At 42.1% G+C, this 16,361-nt stretch overlaps 1 protein-coding gene and 1 non-coding gene across 2 annotated transcripts; one reads left to right on the top strand and one right to left on the bottom strand.

Moving 5' to 3' along the window:
- Window positions 1-1,960: 1,960 nt before the first annotated feature.
- Window positions 1,961-15,124, top strand: piwil2 (piwi-like RNA-mediated gene silencing 2). The gene is made up of 23 exons (XM_076731878.1): window positions 1,961-2,377; window positions 2,477-2,582; window positions 2,839-2,953; window positions 3,391-3,569; window positions 4,203-4,293; window positions 4,819-4,929; window positions 5,126-5,243; window positions 5,479-5,603; window positions 6,075-6,155; window positions 6,237-6,350; window positions 6,997-7,185; window positions 7,364-7,448; window positions 7,802-7,894; window positions 8,316-8,456; window positions 9,047-9,160; window positions 9,417-9,605; window positions 10,553-10,654; window positions 10,812-10,928; window positions 12,356-12,444; window positions 12,776-12,881; window positions 13,099-13,352; window positions 13,694-13,801; window positions 14,066-15,124. The coding sequence occupies exons 1-23, from the start codon at window positions 1,961-1,963 to the stop codon at window positions 14,220-14,222; spliced, it is 3,201 nt and encodes a 1,066-aa protein (XP_076587993.1). The 3' UTR covers window positions 14,223-15,124.
- Window positions 15,125-15,305: 181 nt separating this feature from the next.
- On the bottom strand, window positions 15,306-15,377 carry trnaa-ugc (transfer RNA alanine (anticodon UGC)). Its single transcript has one exon. It is a non-coding gene; the product is annotated as a tRNA-Ala (tRNA).
- Window positions 15,378-16,361: the final 984 nt, after the last annotated feature.

The following is a 16,361-nucleotide window of genomic DNA, read 5'->3' as shown; positions in this document are numbered from 1 at the left end:
TATAACAGACTGCCTGCTCACAAATCACAATCACAAAGTAACAACTTTTAGCTTTGTCTCAAGTATTTTAAATGTGAACGTTGTTCATGATTTATTAGTGTCACACTCTGTACTGAAAAAGAGAAGCACAGAGGCACATTTTCTAGCAGTCAGTAGTTGATCTTGTGTAACACCACCTGAACACCTGAGGAGCACAGGTTGTAACCACCAGAGGGCGACAAAACAATGGCATCGCGTACATTAACAATAAGAGATAGACAGGTTCAGTAAACCAATGCCTTGCTGCAGAATAAACTGATTATCCAATAAGAGTGATGGAGGGAGTAGACCATCTATCAACTGTCTGTTGGATTAATCTTGCCCAGATTCAAGGGGTGGGTGACATATCACTCCACAATATGTAAGTTATCATACTGAGAAATGAATAATTAACATGTATTCCTGTTTGCTAAAAATCTGAAGTATAATGTTTAGTTTTCAGAAAGTATTTTGCTTGTAATTTAATTTCGAGTGGTTGCGACCGTCGGTTGTGTAACCTTGATTTTCTTCAGCACATGTTTTTGTAAGCTAACGTTAGCTAACTTAATTTTAGCTTGGTTAGCTGTGGTGCTATGCTAACAACACAGTTGCTTATTGTTAAAAAAGGGAAGTTAATGAACGGATAAATTACAGTACTTTAATGAAGGAAGGGGCAAGCTAGTGAAATAATGCGTCATCATGTGTCGCTAATTAACGTGACAGCTACAAGCTAACTTGACGTGTGTAGGCTCAAAGCGTAACATTAGCTAGCTCATTTGCCACGGGGTCTCAACAAGTCTCTCTTTATTTTCCCTCCACAACCCGTTTCCTCACTTACAGCAGCTGTTTTAATGTTCCTGCAGGTCAGTAAACGTACATAAGAATGAAGCACAGCTAAGTTAGTACTTTCAACAAAGTGGTAGCTTTGAGTATTTGAGTAAGACCGACGTGACCTCTGGTGGAGACCTTGAAATCATTCACTACTCGCTGTCCAGTATCTGTAGAGATCTGTGTAGAGGACTAAGGTTGATGTGTGTTTCTCAACTGGTGGGTCGTGACACTGGTTGAGAAACACTGGTCTAGAGCAGAGATTTTTCAACTGGTGGGACCCGTTTTCAGTGGGTCTTGTGGGTCAGTGGGCCTTTGCCTGGGCAAAAAAAAGTTAACAAAAAGATCATATGCTTTTATTTTGAAGGGGATTTTTATGGCGCCGAGTGCCATCTTTTTTCCTAGATTTGGGTTGGGGCTTGTCATTAAGGGGTGACGGTGGGTTCCGAAACCAGATCAGTTTTGAGAACCACTGCTTTAAAAAATATAACATCACATCACTAAGAAATATTTACATCATCCAATTTCATTTTGCCACTTACGACTTCAAAAGATTAGTCTTAGTTAAATTTTGTTTTAACTTAGTGTTGCTGCCAAAGGCTAGTACTGTACAGAAAAGGGTTAGCCAATGTTAGAGCGCTGGGTTGCCAGCAGTCATTTGTACCATAATGGTGTAATGTATACGCATTAAATTCACAGTTAATTACATAGCTAGGAAAATGGTAAACAAACTTCAAAATGTCATCAAAAGTTAAACTGAAAATTACTTAAATTTGTACAACAGGTCACTATACGGTATATTCAGACAGCACTATAAAATGGCAACTCCACGAAATAGTGAGGTTGCCATTTTGGACACAGCCACGGTGTTTCCTGGTGAGACACAGGTGATTTATTGTGATACTGAGAGCTGAAATAATAGTGTTATTGAAGCTTTACCTGATCAGTTTAAGTTCAGTAACGTCAGGTAACAACCCATGCCACCTGACATAGACTGACCTTGCCATGCATCATTTCCTTTGGTATCATCTGATTAATGACACTTTCATCCCGTGGATTCCTCCCTGAAGTCAACCCATTGTTGTGTCAATTTGTAATGTCAGCAGGTGGCTGAATGGATCCGAACGCGCCTCCAGATCTCAGCAGTATGACCAGCGTTCCATGGTTGGGACGCGGGAGAGCACTGCAGCCTCAGGAGCCGGCTGTAGGACGAAGTAGAGGGCTGCTGCTCTCTACAGAGGGGCCTGGTGTAGGACGAGCCAGAGGTTTCCCCACTCCTGGTGATACCCCACAAGGACGAGGAGCAACTTCACCCATTGCTGAACCTGTGGTTGGACGAGCGAGAGGGCTGCTGGCGCAGCCTGGTGATGGAGTTGGGCGAGCCAGAGGGCTTTTCTTCCCAGCAGCTGAACCAAAGGTAGGGGTGGCAAGAGGTGCAGTCCTGCCTAGTCTGGAGCCACAGCACAGGCAGACACCTGAATGTGAAACCGCAATGCAACCCCGAACAGAAGAAGCCTCTGTTCCAAAAAAGGTGGGAACTACTTATGTGTCTATACGTGCATGAAATTTGTTTTACTTTTAAAAATACTACTGCCCGACAAGAGCTGCTAAGGTTTTTGTCTGCTTACAGGTTGATATGCCTACCCATGGTGAAACATCAGTGCTGGTGTCAATGTTTCGAGGAATGGGCATTGAGCCATCAGTGACCTCATGGGGAAGAGGAAGAATGCCAGTAGGTGTGTATTGAAAACTTGGATTTTCTGAGACCGAACTGAATAAGGCTGCAACCAATTACTGTTTTATTAATAGTTGTTAGCTACTGCACATTAATAATGTCTAATTATACAGATAGACACAGATAGCTTTGCATATGAAAACATGTCATATGCTGCTCTGACAATGTAGACAAAACAATGTTACAGGTACAATTGTTAGATGTGGTTGATGTTCCATGCAGAAGAACCAGAACTGAGTTTTTAGATTTTGTTACAGGAAGAGGACCAGCTGGTGATTTGGGAGATGTGAAGCTGCAAGGTGCCCCGTCAGGTGTCATCAGCAGCCCAGAGAGCGTCAACCAACCTGAAGATGTGATGGGGAGAGGCAGCAGGTTGGTGTCAGAGGATCCAGTGTATTGACTGACATGGAATCAACACGTCTCTAAAACAAGTTTCAAAAAACACTGCACATTGCACATTTATGAATGTTGTAATTATTGCATTGTAAATGTAAAAGCAGATTTTAACTAAAGTGCACAGATATTAAGCACAATTCCTTATAATGGTTAGCCTTGACTTTGCCACAGTAAATATTATTTGTAACTTCCATTTGAGGGCACCACAGGCTTCTTGTTACTCAAAAATATTAGATCAATATAACATGATCAGTCTTCAAAGACATGCATCCCGTACAAGTATTTATTGAATGGGGATTTCCTCATTTTCATAGTAAAGAGCACCCTCATCGTTTTAGAACTATGATTGATACAGATTTATTCCAACCATCATCAGTATTTAAATACTTATGTACATCCCTGGTCTGTTACAGTTTCCATGGCCAAGGTTTGTCCCCTCACAAGATGGTGGGGCTTGGAAGAGCAGCGATGCCTCTGCTTGGGCTTGGAAGAGGATGCCCTCCACTTCCTTCTTTTTCTCCAGGTCCTTTTGAGTCCTTTTCTCCAGCCTCTGAGCAACAAGCAGTCCTACACGCTCAGACTTCCAGCACAGGTAGGGAAACTGATGAATGAATGATTCTGACAGTTCATGAGACATTATGACACATACAATGTTTCCTTTCACTCAGGTTTGGCGGTAATATGGTAATGCCATTTAAAAATGGCAAATGCAGCTCAAAATGCTTTACAATAAAGCATACACTAAAATTACACAATAAAATTACATGCACTGAGTGCTTCACATAAAAACACATAAAACGAAGACAAAAACATTTGAAAAACAATAGATGGAAAATCACAGTTGGAGTGCATTGTGGCCACCTTGTTGCAGGAAATGGTATAGCAGCGATTGGTGGCCTCCTCAAAGTCCTCCAGTGTGTTTTCTAATCAGCTGGTCATACCGAGTATGGCTGGGATATTTGTGGAAGGTTAAAAGGTATCAAACATTGGAAACCGCCTAATCCTGCCTTTAGCTTGGTCAATGTGGATATTTAGCTTTCATCGATGTTCTAAAAAAATATGCGTCCCAAAAGTGGAATGACAGAACAGTTTCATTGCAATGTGTGTTTTCTATTCAAAATGTCTAATGCAGTACACGATTACTTACATATGAGTACTTTATGTCAGTATGAGTGAGAAGGATTTCTGAAAAAGTGTGAGATTCTAAAGTGAAAGTCATGTGAAGGAACCAAGCCCCTGGTGCCCACCACTCCAGAAGGGCTGGACCTTTCCACTGTTGCACCAGCAAAGATTGAGCTGAAAATGGAAGCCGTCTGGTAAGTTTATGAATCTCTTTGTGTTTACCTCTTATGGCCGTGATAAATCAAGCTGACCCCCAGCTGCCATTATTTGTCACGGGCAAACTATCACCTGCTCCCTTTAACAGGCTGGGAGTCAAATATATCAGAGGCTTCATTTGTGCATTGTCATTACATTACTCATCCACTTCTTGTTTGCAAAACAAAGCAAAATGATACATTGTAAATCTATTGTGAGCGTATGATGCATTCTTTTATTCATTGTACATAAATATGCACAGAAGATACAGTATGTGCATGTTGGCTATCAGCAGGCCTTTGACTGCAGTCTGTGTTGTGTTCAAGTGCAACATTTTAAAGATGTGAGGCAACACAGTATATTTGATCAGTCAGCCCTTATCAGTGCTGGCTCTCTGAGATCTGCTTGTTTCAGGACCATTATACACTTTAGCTTTACAGAAGTAAACACATTATGACATCGCAACAGACCGTGTGTGTTGTGCTGAATTAATCTTTTGTGTGTGTACATTCTCCTCTGGTCAGTGAGCCACTTAATAAGACTGGAATAAAAGGAGCTCCTGTAACAATTGGCTCAAACCACATCCCGATTCTTTGCAAGAATGAAGCTGTTTATCAGTACCATGTTACATTCACGTAAGTATCATGTGTAATTATGTGTTGTGCTCTGTTTAGCAACCATTCAACAATATAGCTGATGGAAATCACATATTCCATGATGAGTTTAAGCCACCCTTTCCAGTGAAACGTAAAGATTTGTGGAGTGGACACTGTCAGTTGATTCCGGTAATTGAGACTGAAAGTCGTGTGTATTTTCAATATCTCCTTTCAGTCCAAATGTAGAATCGATGGCAGTGCGCTTTGGCATGATGAAAGATCACCGCTCGACCACAGGGGAAGTAGTAGCTTTTGATGGCTCCATACTCTACCTGCCTGTTAAGCTGAATGATGTAGGTATAGTCACTAGTTGTGTGGCTAATTGTCTAATCGTCTTTCAGTTGATTTAAATTGTGTATGTAGCTGACAGAGTTCCTATAAAGGCACTAAAACAACTGCCAATGAGTTGTTTGGCACTTTAAGTGTATTGAATTTTCATAGTGCAGAACTGTAGAGCGTGCAGTCTGAACTTAACACTGGATTCCTTTTTGCTTGTTTTTTTTTGTGTAATATTTTGATGACATGCAGGTGGTTGTTCTCAAGAGTTTGAGACGGACTGATAATGAGGAAATACAAATCAAAATCCAGATGACAAAGATTCTGCAGCCCAACTCGGACCTCTGCCTCCCGTTCTACAATGTGGTTCTCAAAAGGTTATTGTTTGTTTGATTTTGAAGGTTCCTACACTGCTTAGTTGGAGCACTTCAGTTTTACGTTGTGCATAGATTATCAAACAAACACGTGTCAGACTGCAGACACAGTAGAAACCACACAAAACTCACACAGTAAGACGAAGGACATTTTCTTCTGGTGAATCTGTCAGACTAAGAAATGCTGTAATTGCCGTTCATCCACTCTCAAACGTTGACATGACTTTGATATAATTTGAGATATTTTTCTGAAGTTGAAGGACCCTTTTCTTTCTTTGGTATTCATCAAGTCTGCTGTTGTTGCTTTTATGTCATTTGTGCTTTGACAAATAAGTGAATGTCCTCTTCATTGTCTTGCATTGTGGCCGCTGAGTAGCCTTAAGCCTTAATTATTTACCACATTATTCTACTATCATATGCTACTATTAGGATGGTCCAATGACAGGACATGACCCAGTGTTCTTGTTTTTCAAGGGTAATGAAAGTCATTGGACTGAAGCCGGTGGGTCGAAATCATTACGATCCAGAAAGTGCCGTCATTCTTGGAAAGCATCGGTTAGTATTGAGCTGTTAAGTCAGAGGGCCGACGCCTGGAACATCATGGCAGCTCATTATTATATTTTTCTGTTCATGTAGGCTGCAAGTGTGGCCAGGCTATTCAGCCTGTATCAAGCGCACAGATGGAGGCCTGTACCTGTGTGTGGATGTCTCTCACAAAGTCTTGAGGAATGACTCTGTGCTGGATGTCATGTGAGTTCACAGTAAATCAACAGCAGCTTACAAATATTTCACAATATAGTGAAACCCCAGTGAAGCTTACAGTAACAGACTATCATAATCGTGTCTCTGCTTGGACAAAAACCTCTTCCTTGAGATCGCTTCGGGAGCGACTGAGTTATGTGTCAGTCTGTTCAGTGCGACTGCCGTTTCTTTGAGGCGGTGGCGGGGCTGTTGTTTCTCTTCGTCTGTGGTTTAACGGCAGACTGGTCCTCGTCGGCAGCATAGGGAACGGGAGAGCTGATGGGGATGTAGAAGTTATGACATAACTGCCTAATGTCGTAGTTTTTTGGACATCTCTCACAGTATGTTACTTCACTGGATCAAATGTGTCAACAAGAAATGCCTGTAGATGAGAAATGTGTATTGATGAACAATGACAGTTGCTTCTGTTGAGCTTTATGGGAGTGGGCACCCAAAAATGTTGCATTACCACCATCTGCTGGATTGTAACAGTTAAACAGTGCAAACTATTTGCAATGTGCAATGGGCAGTGAATTGCCAAATGCAACAGTCTGTTGCAGTTTATCTGTTGCAGTTGAAATAATCTTTCTGTAGTTTTTCTCTTCAGTTTAAACAGAAAAGAGAAAACTGACCTTTTGCCCCTGCTGTCTACCAGGAACATGCTGTACCAACAGAGCAATGAGAACTTCCAAGACGAATGCATCAAAGAACTCATTGGCAACATTGTCATCACCCGCTACAACAACCGCACCTACCGCATTGATGCCATTGAGTGGAACAAGTCACCAAAAGACACCTTCACTTTGATGGATGGCACAAAAATTACCTTTGTGGAATACTACAGGTGAGTCTGCTCTGTTCATGAACTCATCACGAGTGAGATATTTTTGTGTGTTTGATCACTGAAATGGTGAGAGTTTCAGAGCAGCACTGGAAATCTTTATGGTATCTGGCTGTTAGAGTTTTGTCTTCTCATTTAAGCACTTTGTTATTGTCACTGAATTGCTTTTGCATTTTGACAGCAAGAACTATGGGATTGCAATCAAAGAGCTGGACCAGCCTCTGCTGATGCATCGGCCAAAGGAGAGGTCCAAGCCAGGAGGGAAGGTAAAACCTCGCCTCAGCATCAGTTATTTGAACATAGTAATAAACACAGTGAGTCTGACACGCAGTCAGCTTTATTTCTTTTATTGAAACTAAAGCTCTTGACAGTGGACCACTCAGCTGACATGACCTGAATCCTTGCATCAGATTGCCACTTTGTGGCTACAATAAGTCCTGCAGTGCAGACGTGTCAGGACTTTAAAAGCAGGAAATTGCACAAAATATCATATCAAGCTGTCCCATATTTTCCCATATGACAGGCACTCTGCCATTGCTTGAACGATCTACTAATAAGGACACAAAGAAGAGATTATGAGAAATTTTAGCTGTGAACAGAAAATATTTATTTATTGCAGCAAATCATCACTGGAGAGATCCTTTTAGTACCAGAGCTGTCCTTCATGACGGGAATCCCTGAGAAAATGAGGACGGACACGAGATCCATGAAGGTACGTTTGATGTGTCAGCACGATGTTCTTCCTCTCAGAGGCTGCTCTCATACCTTCAAACACCAGCACGAAGCACCTGCAACGATTAGAAATTGATCCTACAATATGGAAGACAATATGTGTTGGTTTAGGAAATGTTATGTCATAAAAATGATTGCTATCAAGCAGACATGGTGGGTTTCTAATAATAGCTTAATTAGAGTTAGAGCATTCACTTTTATAACGTCATTGCTGCATACCAGAGAGAAGCTGGTATAACTGGATTTACTGGTATAGACTATGAATCCATTGGTGAAATCTTATGTTTAGGACTGGATGTGCACTAGGCCTTAATTTCAATTTCAAATGTACTACTAGGAGACTTTTCAGGAGATAGAGATCTGAAAGCATCTGTATAATAAATATAATATGTATTTTATAGGACCTGCACATGCACATCAGTATGAACAGTGAGCAGCATACCCACTCAATAAAACAGCTCCTGAAGAACATCAACACCAACCCTGAAAGTCTGAAGGAGCTCAGCCGCTGGGGACTGGAGATCAGCTCACAAGCCGTGATGGTAAGGCTCTGCTGAAAAATTCAGCTTTGAATACTTCATACTAAGCATTACGTGTCACCTCAAAGAAACACTTTTGACGTCCATACATAATCAGTGCAACTCACAATTTCTTGCAGGGCACGACAGTAATGTAAAAGTGTCTGTGGGCTGTTTTCAATACGATAAATGCAATGTTTGTGTAATATCACACTCCTTTTCAGTCCAACAATACCGTCTACAAAATGCATCAAAATGTAAAAGAAGAGAAACAGTCATCACTTTTGAAGTCATTGTAAATAATTTCTCTTTGAAAGCAGTACTTAATCATCCTGGTCTGAGCCAGTTATTGTCATTAAACAGGGGACTGACTGAAAGTCTGGTTCTGAGGGACATGGTTTAAAAACATCAAGTTTGACAGTATCTGTAGAATATTCAGATACAGCTGGACTGTCTGGTAGGTGCACTACTGGATTGTAGTGTTGATATGTGGTGGTCTTTTTCATTTTGCTCTTGCTTTTTATTCTCCATGTTTTCCCGGTGCATTTTTTTTCTTGTCCCCAGACTCTCTTTTATTTTGACAGTATATTGTGTATTGATGTCCTCTCTTGCAGATTAAAGGTAGAACTCTGCCTGTTGAAACCATCTGTCTGCAGTCTTCATCCTTTGCCACTGGTGCTGATGTGTCCTGGTCCAGAGAGATTGTTAAGGAGGCTTCAATCAGCTCTGTGAGTGTTTGAGAGAAATCTCTGGTGCTCCTCCTCATTTTTCATAAACAGATGTTCTGAACTGGATCATTGAGAGTGCAAGGCAGCAACACTGTCCAGTCTGTGATCGGTGAGGGCTTAATTCCTAAACTGTCTGCAGTGACAGTGGCCCCCGCTAGCATCACAGTGTAACCACATGTTATTGCTATGACTCTGCCTCAGGAATGGCTGCTGTATTCATTTGTTTCCTCACCAACTCGCCCCATCTCGCTCTTAGATCCCTCTGAATATCTGGGCCGTCTTCTACCCCCACCGCTGTGCAGAGCAGGTTGAGCAGCTGGTTTCCACTTTTAACAAGGTGGCTGGGCCTATTGGGATGCGACTAGAGCGCCCCACTTGTGTGGAGCTGAGGAATGATCGCACTGAGACTTACATCAAGAGCATCCACTCTGAGCTCACCAGTAAGGTATGACATAAGATTTAAAATGCTTGTCAGGCTCTGCATGCTTTTATCAAGTGACGGTGTATTGTAGCCTTACCTGCTAACTTGTGTGTGGGTGACAGCTGAAGCGGAGGATTCACTTCCTGTACTAATCGACTGAAAAATCATGTCATGTTGGTGCTGTCACCTATTTGTGGAAAACTGATGTTCAGTTTAAAATGTAGCATCAAGATGTTGATCATGGAGTTGAAGCTGATTTCAACTAGATGTCTCACAGTGCAAGAGCAGCACACATATGAACAAGTGCCAGCCTTCCTGCTGTTTGATATGTTGTCTCAGAATATGGTTGGCATTGCACTGACGTAAAGCTGCTCTGAGCCACAGAGGTATGTGAGCTATACAATATTTTGCTCTATATAAAGAGCATCTGACATCACCTTCTCAAATATTTGTGCAATAGTTATATATTAATTCATTGGTGTTTAGAAATGTTCTGTGTAAATGTCCTTCTCCCTGCATTCACAAATAACAATCCATGTGGCTAAATATCTGTTGCTGTGACTAAAAAGCAGTTGTGGTATCGTTGCTGGCATCTAAACACTTTTGTTCTGTCTCTATTTTTAACTGTGTTGCAGTGGTTGCTGCAGAAACAAGACAGCAAAATGACTGGCGGTAGTTCCAAGCTGGCCCTGAATGATTTTCTATTTTTTAAGCCCATTAACTGCAACCTGCATTTATATTTCTGCTAATAAGTTTTTCAGGCAACTCCCTGGAAAAATATGACTACATTTACAAGATGCTTTTTATATTACCCATCTTTCTTTGTTAACGCTATTGAATGCTGTGATTTTTAGCACAGTTTAGTTTAAACAGCACAGGTTTGACCGTGTGCTCTGGTGGTACCATTGAACCAAGCTCACAATGCAATCAATTCCAACCTGTGTAAGTTTTCATTTCTCCTCTGTTTACAGCCCAAAATGCAGCTTGTAGTGTGCATCGTGGTCGGCAACAGAGACGATCTCTACAGTGCCATCAAGAAGCTCTGCTGTGTGAAAAGTCCCATCCCGTCCCAGGTTTGTAGTGTTGGTCGAGTGTTTCTGCACAGGTGGTTTTAGAATTAGAGGGAAAGAGTTTAGTTTGGAACTGCTGACAAAATGATTTATTTTATGAAAGCATTTTCTCACAGTTCAAAGTCAAGGTTTGTGTCTTTTTTGATGTCTCTGTCATCAGGCCATCAATGTGCGGACAATTTCCCAGCAACAGAAGTTAAGGAGTGTTGCCCAAAAGATACTCCTGCAGATGAACAGCAAGTTAGGAGGAGAGCTGTGGACTGTCAGTGTCCCTCTGGTGAGTATCATGTCTGACAAGAACAGGAAGAAGCTCCTTATCTACTGGGGCTGTGGACGGTTTGGGGAAAAGTATCTTAATTGTGATTTTCCTGACCAATGATGTGATAGGTACTGCAATATGTCATATGATCTGGGAAAACCAGTCACATGTCAAAATTTTACCTTTTGGAGATTTTAATATCACCTAGAAGCTTATTTCAAGCTCTTTTCAAAGCTGTTTTCATTATTTTTATATCTGGTTTGCCTCAAGTGTCATGATCACTCAAAGTCAGCTGATCAGCGGAATTTTGAGAAAAACAGGTTTAAAGACACGGATTCTAAATCTGAACATGACCAGCTCCCTCAAACTCTCTCCATCTCTGAAGCTTTGACATCTCTCTCTGTGTATCTCGTAGCATCTGACTGAGGTGTCAAAATAATGTTTTGATGATTAGGGTGACCTGATGTCCCGCTTTGTGTGGGACAGTCACGCATTTCCATTATTTTTCACACGTCCCACAAATTGTGACGTTGTCGCGAATTGTCAGCGACACGGTCAATAATAATTCACGACAACATCACAATAGATAAACCGTCTTCGGAGGCTATGTAGACTAAAGCCTGGTTTATGCTTCTGCGTCGCGGCGACGCCGTACCTATGGCGTACACCCGACGCCGTCACTGAGCATTCATAGTTCTGCGTCGAGGGAACGCGTTGCTCTGCAATTCACCGCCAAGCTGCTAGGGGGGTGTGGCTGTGTCTTTGTATGGTTTCGGGGGGCTCTTGTCGGATTCCTTGGTTTTCTTCCGGTCCTCGATAATTCTTTCTTCGGCTTGGTCCATTTTTTCTTGTAGCTCTCACCACAGAAACTTTGAAAATGGCGGTGTTGTTGTGCTGCGACCATAGGGCTGCGACTGAACCGGAAATTACGTTCTGAGCGGACCAATCACAGTCCTCGACGTTCACGTACCTACGCCGTCGACGCGACGCAGAAGCATAAACCAGGCTTAACACGTTAGGGGCGGATTTCATGCGCTGTTCGTTTTTCATTCGTAGGAGATAACGACAAACAGCGTGCCTAATTTAAATAACATTTTTAACATATTAAACAATCAAAATATAATGAGATATTTTCAGGAATGATAGACAAGATGTTGTAAAATCATAATTTAATGAAAACCCAATTTCACCAATATTTTGACTTTGGACCTATTTTCACATTTTCCCGGAAAAGTGCCAGCGCGACATCCGACGGGTTTTCCCAGATCGCATCACATATTATGCTGAATTAACAATAGCTTCTAAAAACAAATCTTATTCAAAGGAAAATTGATACCACAGTGTTATTGGAACAGCATTACAGAGATTTGTTCTTGTGAAAATAAGAAGTTTTAACATGACTGCAGTCAATAGGGAAATAATGAACGTCTGTCTGACTTGAACAGAAACACTTGATGGTGGTTGGAGTTGATGTGCACCATGACACCAGCAGAGCGCGTCAGTCAGTCATGGGCTTTGTCGCAAGTATGAACAGGTAAACTTTTCACCACCTGTTGGTTATTTGTAATGGCTCATAATGGATTCACGTGGAGCTCAAAGTCCAATGTTTTAGTATTCATTTCAGTTCCTGCCTACTTGTCCAACTTTCACATTATTGCCAACACAGAGCGTTGAGTCTTTTATTTTAAGGTTAAATCTGCAGAAAGTCTACTTGAACATCCCAAAAATAAACAGGTTCAGTCTACAGATGAATGCTAAAAATGCTGTACGGAGAAACTGTGTATTTCACCTTTTGTCATGCAAGATCTGTGGTAATAGTAACAATTTAATCTCAGTAGTAGTGCATTTGTTTTTTTCTTCTCCAGCTCGCTGACCCGCTGGTACTCCAGAGTAACTTTTCAGACACCCTCTGAGGAAATGATCGGTGGCTTCAGAGTTTGCTTTCTGGCTGCACTGCAGAAGTACTACGAGGTAAATGCTACCAGCATGCTGTACATAAAACGTCTTGTAATCCATGCCCCCTTCTCTCTAAACCACACCCAGTCCTTTGAGCCAAGACACACAGATGACGGGGACAGACCTTCCCTCCTCTGTCTTCTCTGTTTCTCTCAGCTGGTTCAGCCTCTCCACACGCTCCACACCATAACCTACATAAACCACTGGCCTTTGTGTGTGCTCTCCTGTGCAGGTAAACCACAGCTTGCCAGAGAAGATTGTGGTGTATCGGGACGGTGTGTCAGACAGTCAGCTGACGATGGTGGAGCAGTACGAGATCCCACAGTTGATGAAAAGCTTTGAGAATTTCCCCAACTATGAGCCGAAGCTGGTCTTCATTGTGGTCCAAAAGCGCATCAGCACCACCCTCTACTCCTGCATTGAAAATCATGTTGGCACACCTGCACCTGGAACTGTTCTGGATCACACCCTCACTCAGAAACACTGGTCAGTCCCAGTTTATTCAAGTCAATAAGTTGTCATTAGATGCTCTTGATCACAGCAGCAGTAAAATTAGCATGATGCTACAAATTGTTCTACCTGGAGCTTGCCTTTCATGTATTGGATGGTCCAACGAAATGCATTGAAAGCTGACGTTAAACACTCAGCTCTGGTAAAAGGTGAGCGAGGATTATCTCTTGCGCAGAATGGTCCTGTTTTAGTAGGTTGTTTGTTTGGGGGGTTTTCGCAACGTGCTAACATCATATATATCTGCACTTTGATGAGGAAACCATCAAAGACTTAGTGTATTTGCTGTTGGCTAAAGTTTTTTCTGTTTTTTCATTCAGGGTGGACTTCTATCTGCTGGCACATCACATTCGTCACGGCTGTGGATTTCCCACACACTACATCTCTTTGTACAACACAGCAAACCTCACACCAGACCATTTGCAAAGGTATTGATAAGCACCAAGCATCATTCTGATTACAATTACAATTACTGGTGCAATCTGTTCAAGTACCTTCAGAAATGTGAGAATCCAATGATAACTTCTGTTTCTTAGTTTCTGGTAATGATAAATGGTGTAATTCTGGTGATTTTTGTAAAGATAATGTGCTTTTCATACCTGCTGGCAGGTTGCAGGGTTCAGAGAGTTAATGTTGCTGCTTGTTTGGTTTGTTCCAACACAATTAATATTTTTGCTTTGGTCCCTCACAAGGCTGACGTTCAAGATGTGCCATTTGTACTGGAACTGGCCGGGGACCATTCGTGTTCCAGCACCATGCAAGTACGCCCACAAACTGGCTTACCTGTGTGGCCAGTACCTGCACTTGGAGCCGGCCATCCAGCTATCGGACAAGCTCTTCTTTCTTTGAGCTGTACTGGTTACTGCCACATGTCACAATTTACCTGTTTGTTATATCAATCCATAGCCAATTGATCAGATCTTATTTAGATAAATTATTGTTTGATTTGTTCTAATCTTTTGTGATAAGGTCACATTCACCTGCACCAGTGAAGGCAAAGTGTTGAATCTAAATGGAAATGACAGTGATCTGAAGTGTGAATGTTTTTTTTTTTTGTTTTTTTTTCCAGTGCAGAAAAACAAATTTTAAAAGAGGTCATGTCTTAGAAAGTCAGGATAAGTATCGAAAACACAGACTGCAGTTGACAAAGAACCAGGGTACAATTTGTAAAAAAAACTAACAAAAAACATAAAGACCGTCATTAAAAATGTTAGGTTATACATACTCGTGGATGAAAAAAAGTTAAAACCCCATTTTCTAAACTATGGCCATAGAAAAAAGAGCCGTTAGGTTCTACATCAATACATATTTCTTGACACACACTTTACTCTCACCCGCTATGAACAGCTTCCACTGTGACTGATTTACAAAAAGCAGCTGAATGAGACGTAAAGGTTACAACTACTGAAATGTCACCTAAGTATGCGTTGACATGGGTTAGAGGGCCTCTGACGCCTTTTCAAAAAGAACCGCAGCTTACCTGCGGTGAACACGTTGCAGGTTTAAATATCCTTTATCACAGTGAACGAAGGCCTGAGCAAGACCTGCGTCAAATGCTGTGCATCAGCAGTGTATGCTGCAGGTACAAATACAAGTATTTGAATAAAGAAAAATCTGCACTCCATCAAAGACATAAACCTATCAAGGTGAAAGAAATATGACGTTTTTTTTTTGTTGTTGTTGTTTGGTAGACGTGAGCAGACAGAAATGCAAATAAACATGGAGGACAGTTTGTCTCCACATATCACTGTTACTATGGTGTCTTCTTTCTCTGTGTCCTCATTTTTTTTTCTCCCCAAAAAATGAGATACTGACATGCTGCTTCTGTAACAGTAGCACACTACCGTTCTGTAAGACGTTCAATTCTCTGTCATGTCGTCATGTTAAACGATTGACTGACGCCACTGTAGATGAGACCTTTCATCTTGAAAATGGAGATGCCGGGGATTGAACCCGGGGCCTCATACATGCAAAGCATGCGCTCTACCACTGAGCTACATCCCCGTACAGGAAGTTCTGCGAATAAATACCACATGTACACAGTTACCGTGACGGTGTGAATATCTGTCAGGCACACTGCCCATGGAGTCACAGGGTCTCTCTGTGCGCGTGTCACGCCCTGAGACGACCCTACACCCTCACCACTGTCCACATACCTCTTACATTAAGACAAGGGTACATACAGTGAATAAAATCACCACCAGACAGTCACTTGCTTTAAGATATCAGAGGAACAAGGATTGAGTGAATTAGTTGCTACTTTAAGTAAGTGACTAAAATGAGGGGGTCCGAATCATTATAGAAATGAAAACACATGAGGAGCGTATGAATTCAGCACTTATTGTATTTGTACTGTATTTCTTGGAAGCATATGGACTCATCACAGCCAGGATGAACGGAGCCGTGGTTCTGTTTGTGGAGAAGGTGGAGCAGGCTCACCGGCTGGTGCAGGCGGGCATCGCGGTGGACGGGCTGTTTGTGCAGGTGACGCCTCTGACTCAGCCTACCGCCAAGGTAACTCTGTCTGATGTTCCACCTTTCAGCGACGAGTGTCTGAGCAGAGAGCTGCCCAGACACGGGAAGGTGGTGTCTCCCATTAAGAAGATGTTTTCTGGATGTAAGTCTCCCTTATTAGAAAACGTCGTGTCGCACCGCAGGCAGCTCTTCATGGTCCTTCAAAGCTAAGAAGGTCCCCAAGAGGAGGGTAAGCGTGGAGGCCGCTGCTAAGGCCTGTAAGCAGGCGGGCAGGCTGAGTGCGGGGGGAGGCCTGGGCTCAGACGGCAGCGAGAGCGAGAGCTGGGTGTCTGACCACAGCAGCATCTACAACCCTCTCTTTCATGAATAATTTTAAAATCGGGTCCCTAAATTTGAATGGGGCTAGAGAGGCTATAAAAAGAGCAATACTATACGAAACAGCCAAACTAAAGCAATTAAATGTCCTATTTGTGCAGGAAACCCACAGCGATAGTAATAACACGGCAGACTGGA

Source organism: Chaetodon auriga, chromosome 5, assembly GCF_051107435.1.
Source record: "Chaetodon auriga isolate fChaAug3 chromosome 5, fChaAug3.hap1, whole genome shotgun sequence".
NCBI classification, from domain to species: domain Eukaryota; kingdom Metazoa; phylum Chordata; class Actinopteri; order Chaetodontiformes; family Chaetodontidae; genus Chaetodon; species Chaetodon auriga.
This window is presented reverse-complemented; position numbering and strand designations above follow the sequence as displayed.